The following is a 22,006-nucleotide window of genomic DNA, read 5'->3' on the forward strand; positions in this document are numbered from 1 at the left end:
GCCCAGCTGCTCACAGTGATATGTTTGGATACATAATTTCGTAAGTGTCCCTTCTATTTATTGTCGCTCACTGGGCTCAGATCCAGGCTGAATTTCATGGATAAGGATGCTGACCCAAATGTTGATGCTTTGCTGCATGGCTGCAGGATAGAGATAAAGCTGGGACTGGTTTGCAAGGCATTTGCAAATCTGTGCATTATATGTTTGCTGTTTCATTGAAAATATCCTTTTTGGAATTTAAAGCACCTCAAAGACAGATGTGTAATCACTAGGGTTTAGCTGAATGTGATGTATTCAAAATACAACAAGAAGTCCAGGTGTTTTAAAGGATGTAATGGCAACGGTTTAAGAAAAGAATTGTGTTACTGGATGCCAAAGATATGAACACATTTATAGAACCTTTGCTTGCTTCTGACAGTGAATATGTGGTTTGGGTTGATTTTTTTTTTTTTTTTTTTTAGAATCTTATTTCCTCTCCTAAAGCAGGTGTGTGCTAGTTGCTACATTTCCCAGACATATTTAAAACTATTTGGACCCAAAAGAGAGTTTGATTGGCTGACAAGGATTCTAAGTGTGAACTTAGTAACTGACATGGCTATGTTTTGAAATTTCACTAGTCTGCATTGCGGTGGGAGGCTGTTTCAGATGTACCATGGAGACACAGGGAAGTGTCTGAATGTGTGTATGTGGCACATTTTGTGTGTTACACCGAGCTGGAGAAGGAAAAAAAACTACAAAATGAGATGTCTAAATTGAGCATCCCAAACCTTGAGGAATGCAGGTCTAGGGCAGATGGATATCAATGACATATCTCCATCTCCACCTCAATGTCAGGACTCTCCAACATATGGCTCATCAAGGTCCTGCCAGTGTCAGTATTTTATGTCCATTGTGTAATAATACATAGAAGAGCACTTTTATTAAAGACATTGAAAGATAATGCACAGGGGGGATGTTAAGAATGTAGCATTGTCATTGTCTGTTGAGCATACTCTGCTGGCTAGATTCTTGCCTGGGAAGCAAGGCAAATGTCAAATATATATATGAAATCCTTCCTAGAAGCCCTAACGCATGATCTAGGAAACCTCTTCCTTTTTTTCTATCTGACCTCCCTGCTCCTGATTTCCTGACTATAAAATGCTTTACATTAGGGTGAGCAATGGAGAAACATTCACAGCTTGACATCTCATAGCCTTGTATTTGGGTAATGCACGTAATATGTAGAAAGCATTAGCCCCATGTTCAGCCTGAGAAGAATTTAGCAGTGAGATCTCTCACTTCCTAGACAAATGTTCTCACTATGCAGTAGCCTGTCTCATTTCAAACTGCAATAAAGAGAAGCTGAATTAAAGTCTGCAGTTTGTGGCTTAACTTCCCTTGCAGTGTTTTTTAGCATAAGCTGTTATGTCCCTAGCAGCGGACAGCCTTGCCCTTAGAACAAAGGCCAACAAAGTGCAGAAGAGAAAGTCAAAAATTGGACAACGCAGTGAAAAGGTAGGAGCTTTAAGTACAGATTTAAAATAAAGGAAGCTTCACTGCACAAGAGCAGGGACAACATTTAGTCTGTGAGAAGTGAGCTAGGAGAAACAAAAGTGGGAAAAGATGAATAAGGCTTTAAGGGAAAATGCCACTCCCCAGGCAAAAGCCACAATACAATTAGATCAACCATCCCCAAAGGAACATAATAAACTCTTTCAGAGGAGATTCAGCTCGTACAAGCAGTCTCTTCCTCTGGCCATTTCTCTAAAGGTATTTATTGCCAACTGCTAAAAATCACTCTAGTTTCTTTACTACACATGCCTACTACACGTTTGTAGATTTGAAACAAGTAGTACATTAGAATCTTCCCTGTCAACAGATATAACAAAAGAAAACAAACCAAACTGTAGCCCCCAGCTCTAAATTTCCAGTCCCTTTTAATAAAGTGAAAAACTTTAGCTATTAAAAAAATTTGTGACCTTTGCAATGCTACAGAACACCAATACAAAATGTGAATAGTAAAATATCTGTTATATAATATATATTTATATTTTAATATATTACATTTATTTCTACATAAAGAGGCTATAAATACTGTGTATGCCTTATATTCATGGTTCCCAGCATTTGACAATACAGTTAAGTACAAACAAAAAAATACTTATAAAAATACAAAAAGAACTCAGTAGAAATAGCTTTACATTTTAAAATCTTGCAGTCCTTGTTGTGTCTATCAATAGAGTTCTGGAACTACAAGAGCACAGGTAAGAAGTTGTCCAACTATTAGGTACAATTTCATCACTCAAAGAAAATTGGAGCTGCCATGAAACCAGTCACGGATTCCCAAGGCTACATAAACTGAGATCTCTGCCACTGCAAACAGACTTTGAGTTTTCAAAGTGAAAGAGTCAGACCTAAATCTGAGGGATGGGGAATGAGATGAGAAGGTAGGGTACCCTCAGGATGCCCCACCAGAACCACATTTCTTCCTGCGGTCCTAGGGTAAATGACATTGCCTTTTCTACCTGTTGCAGAGGCTGCCCAAGTGGTGATCTGGGGGGAGGGGAGTATTTTCTGCAGCAGTTTCAGGCAGCTCAGAGGCAGGTAGGCATCTGGCATGAGTGAGGGTGCTGGGGATGAAAGGGGAGCAGAGCCATCCGCGGAGGTCAGGCACAGCCCTGCTATTTGAGTCCCATCACTTGGCTCAGTGCTCTGCCTTCTCCCTACTAATCAAAGTCACTGAGAAAATGCAATTCATGAGGACTTGTACAGCAGCCTTTTTCCTCTGCCAAGGACAGAGACCATCACCCCACCTATATTTAGTCCAGCCTATGTTTAGTCTCAGGCCATCACAGTGCCAGAGCCTTGAGCTGGAGGTTCCTTTTTTTGTTTGTGAAGGTACAAGCAAGGAATAACTCTGAGAAACAAGAAGCCAGTGCCGTGCTGTTTCCTTCCTGGAGTCCAGCCACAAGGGGAAAAACAAACAAAAAAACCCCACAAAAGCAGGGATGTGCCATTATTTCGTACAAGTAGGAACAGTAAAGTCGAATGCCGTGATGCTGCCTGCATCAGGCAGATGCTCAACATCACCAGGCTCAGCCTCTGCCATGGGGTTGGCACAGCCCACACACTATGGCCAGGGCTCTGCACCCTCAGCCACCAGTGTCTCTTGAGGAAAGAGCCCCAGCCTGGCACAGCACAGTTTTGCTGCCAGATGTTTCTGCATCACCTTCAGGAAAAATAAATGTCTTTTCTTAGTCCCATGGATGCCATCTTTCAGTACATCAAACCTGAATTCCACCGGCGCAGGCAATGAAGGCACATCCCAGGGGGAGCTGGAGCTGCCAGCTTCAACCTAGAGCGGCGCGGGGCTCTCGTAGGGGAGCCCGTGAGCGCGGCAGAGCGGGGGCGAAGCCTCCTGGGCACACAAGAGCTCAGTTTCCTCGCTGGAGAACACAGTGGTGTCCATGTCATCCGAGTGGTATCCCGACTGGTACCCACTCGTCTGGTTGGAGGCTTCAGACATGACGGATTCATTACTCTTGCTGGGCACCAGCGTGCTGCAAAAAAACAATCAGAAACAGGGCTGAGAGAGCTGTGGAGACTGTCCTCTGGAGGGCAGGTGGGTGACTCCTGATGGCAGCTGCTTTCCATCACAGCAACAACCAAAGCAAAAGGCTGTTCTTAAACCTGGCTCCAAGCCTTTTTAAACATGCATTTGGTTATAAGGAAAGACCTTTTCATATGCCCTAACTTCACTAATGCATGAAAAATATGTTTAATTTTATGACGATACAAGGAGCTAAATTGCAGCCACAGATGAAACTAAGAGAAAGCTTTTAGAGGCATTACTTCAGCTATGGTGAAATTGTAACTGTGGAATATCTTTATCTGCACTGAAGTTGTCCTGGAAAAAAATAATTCCTAAGAAGCTCTCAGAGGGCATACATGAGATTTCAGGTCCATGAGTGCCACTGTGCTTCCTGTGAGCTGCACAATGAAACCCCTGTACAATGCTCTGAAAATACACCCAGGTACATCCTGAAAACTTGAGTGCCAGCTATTAGGGGGAAGAAAAAAACAAGAAGAACCAAGCAAAAAACCAAGAGCAGTTCATCAGTTCAGACATGTCCTCATGTGCACAATTGTGTGCAGCAGCTCAATACTTTCGAGGGATGGTTGATACTACTGCAGCTGATAAATACAAGACCCTTCTGTGTGCTGGCTGAGGCATCCAAAAGCTGCACTACCTCCCCTCCCTAATACCAAATGCAGACGACCAGGCATATTGGGCTCAATTTTGCTTTCTGTTTTTTAAAATACTTTAAGAAAATATTTTTTCTTCCAAACAATTTTAGAAACCAATCATCAGTCTTCTGACATACTGCAGTAAAAGGTCATATTCAATTCTATGTGCAGCCCAAGCCTTACCTAAAGGGTATTTTCACTTGTTTTTCACTCTCTTCCAATGCCTTCAGCTCTTCAGATGCAAGAACCATCCCACTATCTGTCTGGTTTTCCTGCAAAGGTGTTGGAAATGCATTAAATGGAAAAAGTCTAAAACCACCAAAAATTAAAAGTATCAACAGAAGGAAAGTATGTATAAATAGGCAAACTCACCTCCTGAACAACTTTTACAGTGGTTACCAATGGGACATCTTCAAATGTTTTCACGCTCGCGGGGCGGCTTTTTCTCTTGCTACCTTGTCGGTACTGACTGCAAAGAAAACACAGAAAAAAAAATTTGTGTCCACTATCCACAACTTGGCTGCAAACAGCCCAATGATATCAGAATCCTTTTATCTCTTTTCAGAGAAGTTCATCCTTTTGTCAAAACATATTATGCAAACTTCAAAATATCTATTTATTGAAAGGGATGAACAGCCTAGCAAGTGGCATGTTTCTGACCTTTTGCTCCTGACAATATTGATTTCTGAGCAAATTCTAAGAAATGGCTTTGAGAAAACAGCTTCTTTCCTCATTTATACTGGAGGGCTTAACTTCCTGCAAGCTTTGCTTAGAACTATAATAAACAGAGAAGCCTGGAGCAAAGATGTGTGTCTTTTTCTTTGGACTGCACTTCTGAGACCCCTGGCTGGACCTAGGACAACAACAGCAGACTCAGCACACTGCTGCCCTTAAGCCATGGGGATCAGGACAGGGAGTGCTAAATCTCTCTTGAAGGCTCTTCTCCAAAAGAAGCCCTCTGGTTCAGAATGACATCCATTTAAAATACTGGACCAAAAAAAAAAAAAATTACTTCCATGGAGATACTAATACAGCAAACAAAACAGCACCTTCACCTTTCTGCCTAAATTAAAATGTAATGAAATGGATGGTTTCCCAGTTAAATGGGGCAAATTTATGTTCCTAACAGCTAATGAAGGAAAAGCCATGGAGTTAGTAGAGTAACCTGCATACACTTGAAGTGCAAAGCTGGAGACAATTAAGAGCACCATTCTCTCCTTTTCCCAGCTTTGAGTCTAGCTATGCTGAATCCTGCTTATCTCCAACAGACATTTATTTAAATTGGTGGGTATTTTACAAGTTCCTTAAGTAGCCTGCTCAGGTACTCAATCACATTTCAGAATGTTTTTCAAATATTAAATCCATCCAAGTATTTGCTCAAATAAAATTTGTCCTAATGCTGGGGACACAGAACAATTATTTAACACCCTCTTTAGGGCAAATTTTCATATACTGAAAACGGTTACTGTATTCTCTCTCCATTTTCTCTTCCTAAACTTAACAAGACCAGTTCTTTCAAACTCTCTGCACAGGCCATATCTTCTGCTCCTTTGCAGTGGTATCTTATCTATTTCCCATCCAACACTTCCAGGACCAGACAATCAAATGGACAATGTAGTCTGTGCATCCTCCTGGACAACCTGATCTTATACAACTAGAAGTTCATTCCACAACTTGCCTTCTGTGTTTGGAATCTCCCTGTGTGCCTGTATTAAGCATACACATAGAACTGCATGGCCAGTTTTCCAGGGTGGTGAGGGCTGAGAAGCCCAGCCTCTTCATCTGAATGACCTCCCAAGTATGTGAAACCCACCTCTGCTCAGACCAGACAAGAGCCAGCCTACAAGAGTTGTTGTAGATGCATGAAAATGCATCTTCTCTGCTATCATTCAGGTCAATTATTCTCCCTAAACATGAAACTTAGATTATTTTGACTTGATTTGTTCTTGACAATTCCATGCTGGTCATTTGTAGTTAATTTATTTTCCTGTAGGCATTTACCATTATTTATCTGAACACTTATTCCAGTATTGTTCCTAGAATTCAAATTAAACAGACTGCAGAATTACACTTTTTCTACTTTCTAAGAGTAGGCATTATCTTTAAACTTTGCACTAACTCACCTGACTGTTTTTAATGACAGTCTTTCAAGGTTCAGAAACTGCACATCTACTTCCTAAGCCAAATATGGAAGATGTTAGGACTTCCTGCTGATTTTAATCTACATCAACAATCTAAACATTCTTTAATATTCTCCATGTTTTCCCTATGCTTGTTATCCTCCTCCAGCTTTGATTTAGAGATTATATTTTTTCATAGTTGGTACTTCTGTGAAGATTGAAAAAGACATCTCTGAACAGACCAGTCTTTTCCACTACCTGTATAGCAAGGTCCCTGCTTACAAAATCATTTTCAGCTACCAGAACATAAGAATAAATCCTCTAAGCATGGCTTAACCTCTTCACTTTGCCTCTCCTAGCATGGTTGCCACAAGTGCTTTCACAATCCTGTCACAAGGTAAGATGAAAGAGACTCAGTCTCCTTAAAATGTCGATAGAGTACTTTTACTTCTGTTCATAACAGGAAATGGGGACCAAGAAAAGCCATATAAGAAGTATTAAAATTGGAAAATAAGTGTGATGTTTTCAGTGCTAAATCGAGCTTTTTTGTCTTTTAAACATGTATAATTTGAACTGCCCCACTACTAAAACATGGGGTTGAGAGTTCAGCTTCAGGACTACAAGTTCAGCTGAAGTGTGAAATGCATTGTGCCTATGTAGTCTTTTCTAGGACCACATAAAAATGTTATCCTGCTCTACCCCAAATTGTTGGGAACCCATCTGTGGTGGTTATAAGGTTATAAGGTGAGGCAGAGGGCTCTGCTTCATGGAAACCACATAAAACCTGCAAACAGAGTCTGTCTCCACCCTGGTGGTCACATCGCTCTGTCTACTCTCCTTCTTCTGAGATTGCATTGAACAATCCAGGGCTCCCAGCATCTCAATGGCTGCATTGGATGAGAAAATGCCTTTCTCTCTTACATCCCATGCCAGAGGTCCTCAAAGGGTCCCACATAAGCCCCTGGAGTGCATTAGTACAAACTCCGTACTGTAAAGTCACCTCTGCCATGATACCCAACAGCATCTACCATTGTGGATGCCTGTGAGCCCACTAGAAGGAAGCAGCGGACAAAAAACAGTGACAACATTATTTATGTCACGTTCCTCTTGGCTATCAATTAATGAGCTGTGTTCTAATGTTTCACTTTAGGAGGAGAAATGACAGAGAGGTTATTAATGATAGATCTGTCATCATTAATGTTCTTGGCAGCTGCAATGGAAGAACATTGTGAACACAACTGAATTGGACCAGTAAAACCTTCTGTATGTTCTGGTTCTTAAAAAACAAACAGATATTTTCACAGGTTTTGCTTTTTTGTTTGTTTTTGAATGAGAATACCAAGTCATGAAAGGGTAGCATCAATACAAATAAATAAGAAAATCACTAATTGGGAAGGTAAGAAACTAGCTTTTGCCTACAAAAGCTTTACAAATTCCTTCTTATCCCTATGGAAAAGGTTAAATATGGACCAGGCAGCTGAAGTCTCTTCCTTTCATTTTCCCTTCCCCCAGCATGAACAAAACCTTCCCAGAGGCCCCAGTAGGATGTCCACCATATAAAATACCTAATTCCTGCTGTGTTGTCATAATGGAATTTAGGATCACAGACTTCCTCTTCCTCCCTACAGGAAGCAGGTGAAGTTGGGAGAGAGAGACCTGAATCCTCTTCCATATTCAATGACACTGACAAAGGAAGGACAACGTAGTCTTTACCATCCTGTAGAATGCAGTGAAAAACACAAAAATTAAATAGGCTACAGAGACACACAGACATAAACAGATACATGCACGTACTTGGAGAACACATCAGACCAACAGTGTGGGTGTTTTATTAAACTATGAACAGTGTACAACCTTTGCAGTAGCAGCTACATTAAAAGAAGAAACATTAATAAGAGCCACTTCCAAATAGTTTATTTTTTAATAGATTTTTATATTATATACTGTAACATAATGTACAAACTGCATTTTTATTGATGTCTTTGAAAAAATAAAAGTAGATCTCAATAATGTTTGAATCCAAATGCCACAAAGAAAATGAACCTGACAGTTTAGAAGGGCAGTGTAATTCCCATTATCACTGAGAGGTTAGAAAAGGAGAGTCTGTCTAATAGGGAACACACAGCCAAGTGCATCCTCCTTCATTCAGTGGATGCACACCTATGGCCCAGGCCTTGTCCACTTCCACAGTAACTGAAGAGGAAGCCACAAGATGGAGAGCTTGGAAGGGAGAGCCATGTCCCCACCTGGTTGCAGTGGGCTCTTTTACTGAAGTGCCTGCACACAGGTCATGCTTTCATACGTTAATTTGCATGGAGCTGCTCACAGGCAATTAAGTTCTTGTATCCTTGTTTTCCAGAATAGCCCTCAAAAGCATTGCAGCCCACGCCCTGACACACACAGAGATAACCATCTTTGGCACAGTAAGACCAACAGGAGCTACCTGCTGAAATGTGTCTGCAGCATGCAGAGAAATCAGCAGCAGAACAGGGAACTGAGCCTGTGCCAACAACTCCCCAGCAAAGACAGCAGTAGTGTCACGGGAAGCTTTGCTGGCAGGGCAGAGTGGCTTTTGGTTACCACACCACAACCTCTGGGATCTTCACCCCCAAGTCACTCTCTGCTAGTCAGAGACCCAACTGCTGGTCAGGAATGGGAGCAGTAGAAGAAGCCCAGGCTCCCTGACAGCTCCAGCAGTCAGTGCCCAACTATGGAATGCTCTGATGGCTGGCAGGACAGGACAGATTCAGCCAGTGGTTTTAGCAACCAGGAAATACAGTTCACGTACCTGACGGACGTTGGCTTGCAGTAAATTCCCCAGGTGCTCTACCAGCTCTGAAAATGTTGGTCTCTGCTTAGGATCTCCATGCCAGCAATCCAACATTGTTTGGTACCTGGAATGAGAAAACGAAAATTAAAATACCAGTGTGAAGAAAAGAGCACCTATTGCTTGCTCCTGCACCCGTTAGTAGTGTGGGGTAAATGTGGGCAGATGGAAGAAGTGTTTCTCACATTTCTGGTGTTGTATAGTCTGGTGCTCTCATTCTAGTTCCTTCTTTCAGTCTTCTGCAAAATTCCTCATCAATTTTCACTCCAGGGTACGGTGATGCACCTAAAATGAAAGCAACAGTAATTTTAATGCATTAGACTCTTAAAATTTGGGATTCACTTTCAAGCAAATAACTTGCTATGGTTTATGCTAATAAGAAATTTGGTGTATTTGGATATGTAAACAATTTATATTTATAACGGAAACAGCAACTGACTGAATAAATGAGGTACAACATCACACACTGAAGTTGTATGAAGAAGCATTTCAAGCCCATGTTCCTACATCTGCATTTTAAAGAAAATCTAAATATTTTTTTTTGATGGAGAAAATATACAGGAATTTTTCAAGAAGTAAAAAGAAAATGCTACAGAGGTTCCAAGAACACTTTGACTGTTTTCTTCAGACTCTTTTGTTTAGAGATGGCTCAGTAAAATTAAAGCGACTCACCTAATGAAAATATTTCCCACAGCAGAACTCCAAAGGACCATACATCACTCTGAATGGTATATACTCTATCAAAAATGGTTTCTGGTGCCATCCATTTTAGGGGTAGTCTGGCCTAAAAACATTTTCATAAACAAAGTGGTATCACAGTTTTGTTTTCCAAAAATTTCTTTAAGGGGAAAAAAAGAAAAAAGAAGTCTTGATTTCATATTCATTCTCCATCAAACAGATAATCTGAAACTTACATCTCCTTTCCTGACGTAATCTGGGTCTTTGTAGATGTCTCGAGCCAAGCCAAAATCACAGATTTTGACCACGTTATTGTCTGACAAGAGGATATTACGAGCAGCCAGGTCCCTGTGGATGCACTGCAAAGAGAAGTAAACAACTTCATGTGCTGCCTGTCGTCACAGCTCTGTCCACAGGGCTGATTTCTTTCACATATGTGCTCTCCTACCCTCAAAGGCCAGATAATTCTTAAAACCTTTTAAGAAAAAGAAACCTCAGCATCAACAGTTGCTGATTTTAGGTGCTTTTTTGATGGTCACAATTGATTTGGCTCGGGGAGACTTGTGTTCCCAACTCCAAACATACATCTGTTTATCCACTGTGCAGAGAGGGCCTTTGAAGTTAGCTAATTAATTATCCTGAGAAGCTAACACAAAACAGGTTCAGATCTGATTACCTTTAGATTTACTTAGGTTCACTCAAATCTCTGTACTCCACTATTTCTCTGAAAAACACCACACTAAAATGCTGACTTGATTCCAACACAAACTAATCTTTACTACAGAGAAAGAAGTGCACATCTCTACCTATGCAGAACAGCAGCTTAGTTAACAACCCAAATGATTCAAAACTCAAGCCTCAATAGCCTGAAGTAAAAAAAATCATACTCTGAAAGTGGCTTCAGGTTTGCTTCTATTATGGATTGAAACTGCAGATTCTGGAAGCAGGTATTTTTACATTTGGTCATCAATCAGGATGTATATGAGAGACAGACAAAAGTATGTTTTTAGAAAAACACTCTGAAGTCTGCTCTTGAACACCTAGCCTGCACTCTAGAGCAGTGTTGTATTTCCTGCTTCTATCTTTTTTCCCATTTCTAACTGTTTTTTTTTCTATATAGCTGCAGGCTATTCTTCACTCTTGCTGGAATTGTCATCACTTGAAACATGTTCTCTACATATTTAGGATCAAACCACAGAAAAATACTTCTAGAAGGCCAAAATGCAGGTGAGGTGCTGTTGACTGCCAGGGTGTCCTTGGCAAGAGATTCTCCAAGGACTCATCCATGAAATTTCATTGTTGAGTATTGTCTCTCCTCACATTGCCCTTGTGCCAGTGCACAAGGTACAAGCAACCTCCTCAGAGCAAAATCCTTTACTCTTGTTTATCTCCTCTTACCAGGGATTTGTCCCCAATTCCTTTAATTGTCCTTATAAGTCTGTTCCCCTCCTCCAACTACTTAACCATTCCTCTATGAACTGGTGGCCCATAAACCTTATACAGATCACTAACATTTGTGCCAATAAATGCATGGGCTTTTTCATTCTGTAGTATTAATTATTTGGGTATGTCTTAGAGCAAAAGTAAAATGTCGCGGATGACTGCCAGTCCAAAGATGAACATGCTGTTTCCTTCTATAGACCTACAGCATTACTTCCTGCAGTCAAATAAATAACATGCCACTCTTCCTGAGAAGTTCCTTACTTTGCGTGAAGCCAAGAACTCCATTCCCCTTGCCACCTGGAAGCTGTAACAGATGAGGTCCTCCATGGTCAAAGGGTTCTTGCAAAGGTCTTCAGGACCAGCTGCAAAGAATCAGATGACAGTCAAACATGCCCTTTGTCACTGATTTCACCAATAACTGCTTGTTAGGTAAAAGTCCATCCAAACCTTATGCCACTCTGGATTGGAAGAGCAAATCAAGCACTTTTTTAAGCTATATAATTATCACTAACAACCCATTTTACATCAAAGTAGTTTTGTGCAAAATAAACTTTGAGACAACAGGTTATATCCTGACCTCCTTGCTTATTTCTAGAGGAAAGATTTGCAAAACAATTCCAAAAGAAAAACAACCAAAATTCAGCTCTCAAATTCCTGGGACAGTAAAGCTTTCTCTGGTTTCAGAAGATGAATTTAGAAATCGAGGAGAGAGAGGCCCCACCTAGTCTTCAGGAGGAAAGAATATGCCACAGAGAGAGACTTTGATTTGGCAAAAATCCCTTCTAATTTAATGTAGAAGAACCCTAACCTCATCATCAGGTAACCTGGAGGAATAATGTACTCAAAAATCCAAAGATACCTAGGCGGTTAGTTCCAGCTGAAATAAACAACTCTGACTTTGTTCAGCTTTTGATTTTAAGCAGATATCTACCAAGAACTACAACACTTGTGGCTAAAACCTTCACCATAAGGGCTCATTCAGGTCTACATACTTCATGTAACATTCCAGCTCAGAGGGTCAACATGGACACCAGGGAGTAGTGGAAAGGCACCAAGACATTGTGGAAATGCATGAAGTGCATGCCTGACATTGCCTATTAGATTGGATTGAAAGAGCAAGATCATTCTCCCTGTTCATATAACTGATGCACTCTTTGCACTAAATGATTTTTAGTAGCAGTAGAGGTACAGGAAGTAGAGCTATGGCTTTCCTCCCAGCTAGTCTGATCTCACCCCTAGGTGAAATTAGCAGCCTCTGAAACGGCAGCACTGAGCATTTCATGCTGCATCTGCCAAAGGAGAACATGGCAAATGCATCAGTGAAACCACTGCAGAGGATATGTGCATCCTGGGGATGCTTTGTATGAGTAGATAATTCAGGCTTCCTGTTCCTGACAGACCACCTGGGCAGAAGGAAAGCAAAGCAAGCTCTCTGCTAATAAGCAGCAAATGAAATAGCATTTCACAGTATTTAACTTTTGGGTAGACATTAAGGAAATTCAGTTAGCATGCTGGTGCATCCTTCTCCGTACTGCCTTTGGAACTTGTACTCTACAATTTTCCCTGAAAATATTGGGGTATTAAATAGACATATCTCCAAAAAGCTTCACACTAAAAGCAGACCCTTTTCATACAGGACATTATCTGGGCTTAGGCTGAGGGGTTTGGGATGCTGATCTAGATAATCCATACTCAGGAACTTTGGTATCCAGAGAATACCCTGCACACGGTTTTGAGGGAACTTTAGAAATCACACATTCCCCAATGCCCCTCATCAGCCCCATGATCACACATGCAATGATACATGCTTCAACACTAGAAGAAGATGTATCTTACCATCCTCCTCTTCCACATCACTCAGGGACCGCTCCTCCACAAAGCCAGAGCTTGCTGAACTCTGGCTGCTCGTGATGCTGTCCAACCGTTGCTTCAGGTCAGAAGAGACATCACCAACGTAGTTCTCCTTCCCATGCCTAAATCTGGCACATTTGGTCTAGAAATATGAGGGGAGAGAGAAAAATCAGAAGCTGAAAGCATGCTGGAGAGGCAGTGATATGCCTATGGTCTGTGTCAAGGTCACCAGGTAAGGCAGGGACAGGAGCCCAGCAAAGGCATGGTCAGCTACTCTGCTCCAAGCCAGATCTGGCTGGGGCACTGGGCTGGTGTGCTGACGGTACCAGCAAAACCCAGCCCATGGCCATGCAGGTTCATCAGCTGGAGCACCTTCTGCCACTCTACAGCACAACTTTCTCCTTCTTTCACAACCTCCCGGCCAAACCCTAGCAGCATCTCCACATGCAGGCAGCTAAATGCACACTGAAGAGCTGTGTCCTCAGCCCCGGTGCTCCCCACTTGTGAAACACACATGGATGGATGCTGCCAAACCCTCTTGTACACTCCAGCCTCTCTGTACTGCTTTGGCTGTACCTTCTGCTGCTGCAAAGGCCCTTCTGCTAAACCTCTACCTTGGCCAAAACCCTAACAGCCATCAAAATCTGACTTATTTCCCTCTTCCTCGTAGCCACTGCATGCCTTTAGGGAGGAATCCAGCCCCACAGGTATCCTCCAAAATATTTCCATTTTCTCCTGTTTTGGTTTGGTGATGTTTTCCCTGGCAGGGCTGTTTTTTAATACTGCCAAATCCCATTCCCACTGCCTGTATAAGCAAGGGTCAGCATTCTCATGAAACCATGTCTCTTACTTCAAGGCCCCTCAGATACTTGTTTATCTTTTTACCTCACAAGAAGATGCAGTGAGTTGCCTTTGCCAATATAAAATAGTAAACAATGTCTCCAAGGATAAAGAAAAATAACCCCCTGGAGAACCAACAAGCAGTGGGAAGAAGCTCTGATCCAAACACAGCAGCTGCAGGAAGACTCAAGTCTACCAACATGGCAGAGTACAGCCCAGGGGCCTCCCTCTTGGCTGTGGGTGGAAAAGGGTAGGGTCTCCAGAGTGACCCTGAGTGCTGGGTATACACAGCCAAGTCCTTCATACAGCAATCTGACCCTCAGAGGGCATGGATCCTACAGATGGATGCTCTCCATAAACAAGACTCCTCTCAGAGGTGCCCAGAAATGAGTTTGAAAATGCCGGTCTATATTTTCCCACTTCTTTCAAATCAGGGTGTAGAGGGGTGCTGGAATGGAGCTGGTTTTAGCAAAGGACACAGGAGGGGAAAAAATGAATGTAAACTTATGAGCTACATTAATTATATAAAACTGTTAACAGCAAAAGAAATGTATAGCCTCATTCAGCAATGAGCCAAGGGGACAGTAGAACAGATAATCAATCATGTGACAGCAGATACCTATGGATATCTGATGGATATATACACGAAGCAAGGAATACAGTTATTTAAGGTGGTCTGGAGCTTAACTAAGAAAGGAAAAAATTCAGGCTGATAATCAGAAAAAACTTCCTGAAAGATACAGCCAAGTGTAGAATAGTCTGCCAAAGGAAATAGTGGAAGCCCAGTTCCTTTGCACATTTTAAGCTAACAATAACAAAACAGCTACATTGCAGGGGCCAGGGGAAAGACTAAATGACCTCTGATGTCTTTGCCATCTCTCATTCCCATGAGAAATACTAAGACATTCAGTGTCCCCAAGGATTGCTTCTTCAGTCTGCACTAGAAAAAGAAACATTGTGTACAGAAAAAACCCACCAAACCAAACATTTCACTGTTAACCTTGACTCCTTACCTTGTATGGGATAAATTCACTCCTCTTGCTCCGTAGGTAAGCAGACAGATTTCCAAACTTGCAATATTCCACAATCACCATGAGTGGCCCTGTACAACACATAAAGCAATTGGACCATTTATATCCCACCTTATCTCACAGCATAAATTCTGGCTAGAAATACATACAGTTTAAAGAGCGTTCCAATAGCCAAAGGTTTTTAAAAGTATCAGTAAAAACAAAAATCTAATCAAAGCACCAAAGTTATTAATTTTTCTGCTGTTTAAATGAAGAAAACAAAGCACATAATTTTGAAAATCACAGGCTTAATTTCATATGCCAAAAAGTATAATGGTGTGCTTATATTTGAAGTACCAATAACAGCCAAATTAATTGACATTGTAAGGATGCAACATAAATATTTGAAAGAGCTTCAGTGCAATTAACCTTTGCAGTAGAATACACATGTGATTATCCATGCATTTTCTACAGGTGATTAAAGTACTAAAAATTTAAAACAGGAAACTTGGTTCCAGACATAGATGCCTTGATGTACAGTTGAAACGTGGTATTTCATGTTCAAATTTACTTCATATAGGCATATGCTATGGCGATAAATTTTCATCCTAGGTTCCACATACTGGCCATCTCTATTTTATTATGGAATAAACAAGGAAATAAATATTTAGGGATTATGTTTCCTTCAACTACTGACTTCTGTCATGGAACTTTACAAATTAAATTTTCATCCCACAGTAAGCCAGCAAGTCAGCTTCCCTGAAAAATTATTACCCAGTTACTTTACATTGAATTTCTTCCAAATTAGTTTGTAGTACTGGATTTGCTAAACAAAACATCTGTCTCTGATTATAAAGTGAAATAGAATCATCTACCCAAAGCTGGACTCCAAATACAATATCCCCTCCTACACACACACACACACACACACATAAGCACCAACAGCCCATCCAAAGACAGGGAGGGGAAGCCCCAACTTGCAGTCACCCTTTAGCTGGTGACAAGAGTAAGAGTAACTTGTTACATCTGGTATTAGTCTCAGCTTGGAAATCTGTTACATATGGGCTGCCCACTATAAACGTGGATCTCAAGTACAGAAAAGTAAAGTGATAGAACAACTAAGGGATGGAGCTGCATGGCCCTTATTTCACCCTTACTTCACCTTTATTCCACCTCTAGATCTGCTCACTCTTATCAGATCTGTGTGTGTGTGTGTTAGAAAGAACTATTCTTTCCAATCCTTGATTTTGAATTTCAATTGTCCATGCAGCAGAAATTGAAGAAATAGGGTTTTCATTAGCACCTTCTCACTCACTAAGAAGTTACTCACCTCCTGGCTTAGTGCAGGCTCCAAGTAAATTGACAACATTGAGATGATGGCCAATATGAATGAGTATCTTCAGCTCTGACATAAGTGCTCTGTGCTCACTATGGGTTGCCCCTTCTGCAGAGGTAAAGCAACACAGGTCAGGAGCATTACAGACAGAAAGGTTTTGCCCTCCTCCCCATTCTCTTCTGGTATTTAACCAGCCCATCAAGTGAGGAGCCTTGTTGACTGGTAGGCTGTGTCAGCTATGCCAGTACAGCACAGGGTGGAATACAGCCCCCAGCTGCTGGCAGCCCCATTTTGCTGCCCCATTATATCTTCTTTAGGAACAATGTGTCTGGGAACCATACATTTCATTTTTCCTGTGGCAAGTGTGAGGCAGTAGAATATGATTTAAAGTGAGGAGAAAGCTATTCCAAACTACAACTCAGTTTGGAGCGTGCCTAAGCCATTGTGTTGAGACTTGCAGAAAGCTTCCAACAAGGACGCATAAGGACACATGCAAATTGATTGCAGGAGCAACTTTACATTCTGAACCTAAGTAGAATTATAAGGCAGTGGCTAGGAAAGCACATATGCATTGCTCCAGTTATCTATGAGGGAAAGGCATATACTTTCACATATCATTGCTTCATGATAACAGCCATTAAGCTTAACTTTTATAATGATGGGTATAATGGTTATGGTGTTGACAGATATCCCTATATTGTATACTCAAGTTGAAGTTCTATTCATTATTTTTACCTTTAAGCATTTTCACTGCCACTGTTTTGCAGGTAGCAGTTTTGTCAATCCCAAATGCATCTGCTTCTATGACCTGGCCAAAAGCACCACGTCCAAGAGGTTTACCTTGAAGTGAGAACACAAACATTTGCTTGACACAGCAGGAAAACATTGTAAAATAAAAAAGCTACTCCAAAATGAGTTCACGAAGTAGAAATTAAGTAAAGGACTTAAAACGTAGATGGGATGCATCATATCCAATGGGAACACAGAGCCCACCCAAGGATCATGAAGCAGAGCAGTCCTGTGTCAAGCCAGGACCCGAAACACCCCCCAGCACAGTGCTGGCTGCAGTATCACTCAATGGCTCATGCAATGAAAACTCACCCAGCTTTAGTCGGTCTCTGGGAAACTCCCACTTGCTGGCATCATATGGGAGCCGCTCACAGTGCTCGTCTATAGGGACTTCATCAGGATCCATGATGATTGACAAGTAGCCAGTCTTCATGTCCCCTCCATTGGCCTGGAAAATAGTATTAGTTGCAGTTGCACAGTTTTTTTCTATCAATGTACAGGCAAAATGCCATTTTCTCATTTTAGAGTATTTCATTAGTTCCCAGAAATGCCAGGCTACCATTTCGTTATACCATGTCATCACGAGTGTGATCATTGTTAATTACTTGCACTTTTTTTTTTTTTTAATAAACAGAACCAGATGAAACACTTTTCTCTTGCAAGGGCCTGTTCAATTAAAAACAAATTTCTGTGCCCCCGGTTCCAGGCAAGAATGTTATGGCATGGAGAGAAAAAATGTGTCTGTTGATTTAAGAACAATGGAAAGAAGCAACACAAAAGGCCTGAAGTCAGCTCTCATTTGTCATGCAAGGCCAGTGCTGATAGGACGGTATGAGAATTTTTTCATTACCCGCTTAACGGTCCGGAGGATGATTACAAGAAGCAACCAGAAGAACATGGCAATCACTGCAGTGCCAACGAGGATAATGAGCTCCAGATTTGTTTTCTCTTCAGCGCCTGGGAAGAAATAAATGAATATTTGAGTGATAGTTGGAAGCATATTTGTTTTGTTCATTCATTAAAATAAAGAATGGGGGTCCTTGTTCTGAAGGTTCGTTTTAAAAGTGCAACATGGAGCAAAGAAAGGAAAGCAAAACAAAATAGAAAGCTTGGGGGTTTATGTTGGAATTTTACAGTTTCATGCTGTTTTACACACCATCACATTTCTCAGCATCAACCTTGTTCCAAGAACAGTGTCTGGACCTTTGGCAAATATAAAAAAGTAAAATTCACATTTTGGAAAGAAAAAATTGGTTTAGAATACCAAAAAGTAATTAGTCTTTCTTTAGAAATCAAACAAACACTCTCATCATATAGAAAATAAAGAGCTGTGAGAATGACCTAGAGAACAATCTCTCTCTTGTCTCTTGACATCATTCAGCTGGGGCATGAAAAATGTGGTTCTACAAGAACACATGATAATAAGGTCTTATTTACAATGTTCCTTTTCCCATAAAACAGTGTCCAGCAGATACCATTTGAACACCTTTTAGTGCACAGACACAGGCCTCCTCTTCAGCCCCTGTTTGCCACATCATGCTTCTGTATTTCATCCTTTGCACCACTTAGATTTTCCTACACAGCAGCACACTCCATTGCATGACCCCCATGAACTGCACTACAAGTTTTTTTGAGTGAAACAGACCGTCCTACACAAATTTCAAACTTCTACAGATGTGCCCCAGCCATATTTACCACATCAGCTGAAATCTACATCAACATCATCTGCAGATAATTTCCACCCCATGTAAAAATTTTGCCCTAAATATCCTAAAGTGACCTATAAGATTAACATGATATTGCTTTAATTACCTTAATGGTATGGATCAGACAACCACCCTGACTTTAAAGACAGAGGTTTGTGAGGGGCTCAGTGACTAAAGTATGCAAATGTACTAATGAATGAATGACTGGACTAATATCAAGAGCAAGGAGCTTTTAGTTTGAGGCTTCTTGTTACAACTCTAACTGGAAAGTCTATTGTGGTCCCAGCTGCAGACTAACTCTTGCTATCATTTATTGTTTGTCATTGCACCTTGTATTCTGGTGTGCCACAACAGGACTGGAACAAGTGAGAGATGGGGCTACAAATGCTGCTTTCAGAGTGTGATGAACCAAGGCTGGAGTCCCCTAACTCAAAATTACCGCTGAGATGGGGCAGCAATCACAACAGACTGCAAGAAGTATTCACTATGTTTTCCTTGAGTACTGTGGAAGCAATACATAATTTAAAAAGGTACAGCATATTATGCTAAAAAGCACAGTATAACAATTATGTTACCTAGACAACAGAGATGCCCCAGGATATCTGCATGTTTTTGTAGCTCTGTTGCATGGGTTTGCATGTAATACAGATTGGCAAAGTTTTCTTTGCAACCACAAGTAAGATAGATCCAGGTTTTGTTAAAAAGCTCTAAGCAGAATAGTGGAGAAAAAAGCATCAACCTCAACAGCACCCAATTTAAGCTTAATAGGAATGGTCAGAACTTCTCACAAATTTCATAAGATATTTTCAGATCTCCCATCAAGATAGCCAGTTGATTTTCCTTCAAGTTATTCTAAAGATTTTATGCACAATCTGGAAAAAAGCTAACACCAACCTTCCACTGAAAAAAAAGCCACTGCTTTGCTGCATCCAAGGACATTGCATGCAAGGCAAGTGTACAGCCCTCCATCTTCTTTCCTCACCCGACGGATGGTTAGTGTCTTGTTCCTGTCCTTCAAAACAATACCTGGGAAAAAATATTATTCTTAGTTTTGCTATTTTTATGCCACTTTTTCTTAAGAATTCAAAACAAAAGTATTCATGGTGAAAATCAGCAGTCAGTGCCATGAAAGAAAACCTTTTAGTGATAACTGTAAATGAGCAACACTCACCTGAATCTTCCACAAGTGTCTCATTATTTTTAAACCACATGATGCTTGGAGGAGGAATGCCATTCACTGCACATGACACTTCTATAGTTTCACCAATATTTGTTGTTTGATTTTCCAGATTTCCAACAAGTGTGGGTGCCATGGGCTCTGTTGGTTTGAAAATACAGTAAAATTACTGTTTATTAAGAAAAAAATAAATTTTTTAAGTAGTTGCTACTAATTAAAAGTAGTTCATGTCCCAGTAACAAAGTCTCAAATCCTTTCATTACACCAAGAGCCACAATGTTCATGTTAAGATCACAGTTCAACTTCCACATGACATGAAAATATAATACTCAAGAAAATTTCAACAGTATTGATATAACCTTCTTTAGCTGATTTAATTTGTAACTGCTCAGGCTGCTGAGAGAAGAGGCAGTAGTTGAGAAATTGCTTCCCTCCCTTTTCTGTGTCCAAAGTCCTTATGAGAGAGAGGTTTGACACTCTTGGTCCATTAAATGTCCATTCAGGACAGGCCATGAACATACATTAAATATTTTTCTGAATCTGCCTAATCAACCTAGATATCTAGGTCCCAAAGCAAAGTCATCACTATTTGTGTGAAAAGCTGACTGATTTTCAGCTTGTGTTGCTTGTGCCTGAATACCAGTATCACTCATGACAGTTTTAAGTTACAGGCACTACTCCAAACTCGAGAGTCAGTCACACAAAAAGCAATGGCATTAATGCTATGAGTACACACGTGTATATACAGCTACAGAGAAAAATGTGCTCTGAAAAGTGAAGTTGAGAAGTTACTGAGTTAAACATGTTACTTCAGCAGAAGCCAAACACATCTCCTTGCATGGTACAGTGTCTCAGTCAGTGTTTCCTCACTGGTATTAATGAAACAGTGCCTGGACAAACCTTAGAAGAGTGTGTTACAACAGAGCTGGTTTAAATCCATTTAACAAACTGAGCACACCATTAACCAAACACATGCAAAGCCTGAACATACCAAAAACTGCCACTACTGTGATTGTTTTCATACACAACCACTCATTTTGCTTCAGAGTAAGAGATCCATACCTTGAACAGTGAGATGCTTCACCAGGCAATGCTGTGTTTTAGCCTTTTTGTCCTGAGCAATGCAAACATAGTCCCCTCCATCTTGGAGGGAGATGTTACGAAGGATGAGCTCTAAGGTGACGTTTTCACCATTGGTATTTGACACTGTCTCATTCAGCTTCTGCAGAGCATTGAGGTTCTTGCAAACAGGCATGGGCAGCCCTCCGAAGGGAGCCTGTGAAACGTGAGCACTGAGCTTGTACCACGATAGCTTCTCAAAGGTGAACTTGTCTGCTGTGCATTGCAAGGACGTGTTATCCTTCTCCGTCAGTTGATTCTGAGGCTGGACATTAATTTCAAGACCCTCTGCAAGTTAAAAAAGTAAATTAAATTCCTAGCTGGTTGTGCATTTTGTGGCTAACATTAACTTGGAAAAGTCATTTTGAAAATACAGGTTTTGTCATCCTATCTGGCAAAAAATAAGGAAAATAAACAAAGACTGAAAAAGATCAAGCAAATCAATCAGTCAAGTAATCAACTATCTATGGAGTACAATCTCATTAAAAGCAATACATTTCAAATGGATCAAATGAAGGACTGTGTAACAAATTCAGTCACTCTTCCTGTAGAAACTTACAGCAACCTAAGATGATTCTCAGCATTATCTTATAATTAATTTTTAGATTTGGATTAAAATAAAATTTTGGCACATGAATATGGGGACTGATTGTAGGAGACAGAAGCTTTTTGCCACTGGTTTAGAAAATTTTAACCTTAATTCTTAGAGGAAATCTTTACTAATTTTGTGACACTACCATAATTTCTCTGTTGCTCTTTTAAGTGACTGCTAAAGCTCAACAGTAGTCACTCTTGGGACAACAGTGCCCATCTTGTATCACTTTCACTGGCCTGCCACTCCACTGATGCTGGTAGAACTAATCACCTGGCTGAAATTAGTGGC

General features: G+C 40.8%; 1 protein-coding gene across 2 annotated transcripts in view; it reads right to left on the bottom strand.

Annotated features, from left to right (window-relative positions):
* Positions 1-1,899: 1,899 nt before the first annotated feature.
* KDR (kinase insert domain receptor) overlaps positions 1,900-22,006 on the bottom strand; it is a 30,478-nt gene continuing 10,371 nt past the window's right edge. For both annotated transcript variants that reach the window (XM_021530159.4, XM_085577871.1), the window contains exons 13-30: positions 21,067-21,411; positions 19,999-20,145; positions 19,722-19,853; positions 17,972-18,078; positions 17,434-17,569; positions 17,068-17,172; positions 16,327-16,440; positions 15,000-15,088; positions 13,132-13,288; positions 11,557-11,657; positions 10,089-10,211; positions 9,847-9,958; positions 9,360-9,459; positions 9,136-9,241; positions 7,913-8,064; positions 4,600-4,696; positions 4,411-4,499; positions 1,900-3,539 (exon numbers count right to left, since the gene is read on the bottom strand). In XM_021530159.4, the coding sequence (XP_021385834.1) occupies positions 3,335-3,539; positions 4,411-4,499; positions 4,600-4,696; positions 7,913-8,064; positions 9,136-9,241; positions 9,360-9,459; positions 9,847-9,958; positions 10,089-10,211; positions 11,557-11,657; positions 13,132-13,288; positions 15,000-15,088; positions 16,327-16,440; positions 17,068-17,172; positions 17,434-17,569; positions 17,972-18,078; positions 19,722-19,853; positions 19,999-20,145; positions 21,067-21,411 (2,417 nt within the window). In that variant the 3' untranslated portion in view covers positions 1,900-3,334. The remainder of the gene's footprint in view (positions 3,540-4,410; positions 4,500-4,599; positions 4,697-7,912; positions 8,065-9,135; positions 9,242-9,359; positions 9,460-9,846; positions 9,959-10,088; positions 10,212-11,556; positions 11,658-13,131; positions 13,289-14,999; positions 15,089-16,326; positions 16,441-17,067; positions 17,173-17,433; positions 17,570-17,971; positions 18,079-19,721; positions 19,854-19,998; positions 20,146-21,066; positions 21,412-22,006) is intronic.

The sequence above is a fragment of the Lonchura striata genome, chromosome 4 (genome assembly GCF_050655825.1).
Source record: "Lonchura striata isolate lonStrDom1 chromosome 4, ASM5065582v1, whole genome shotgun sequence".
Lineage (NCBI taxonomy): Eukaryota > Metazoa > Chordata > Aves > Passeriformes > Estrildidae > Lonchura > Lonchura striata.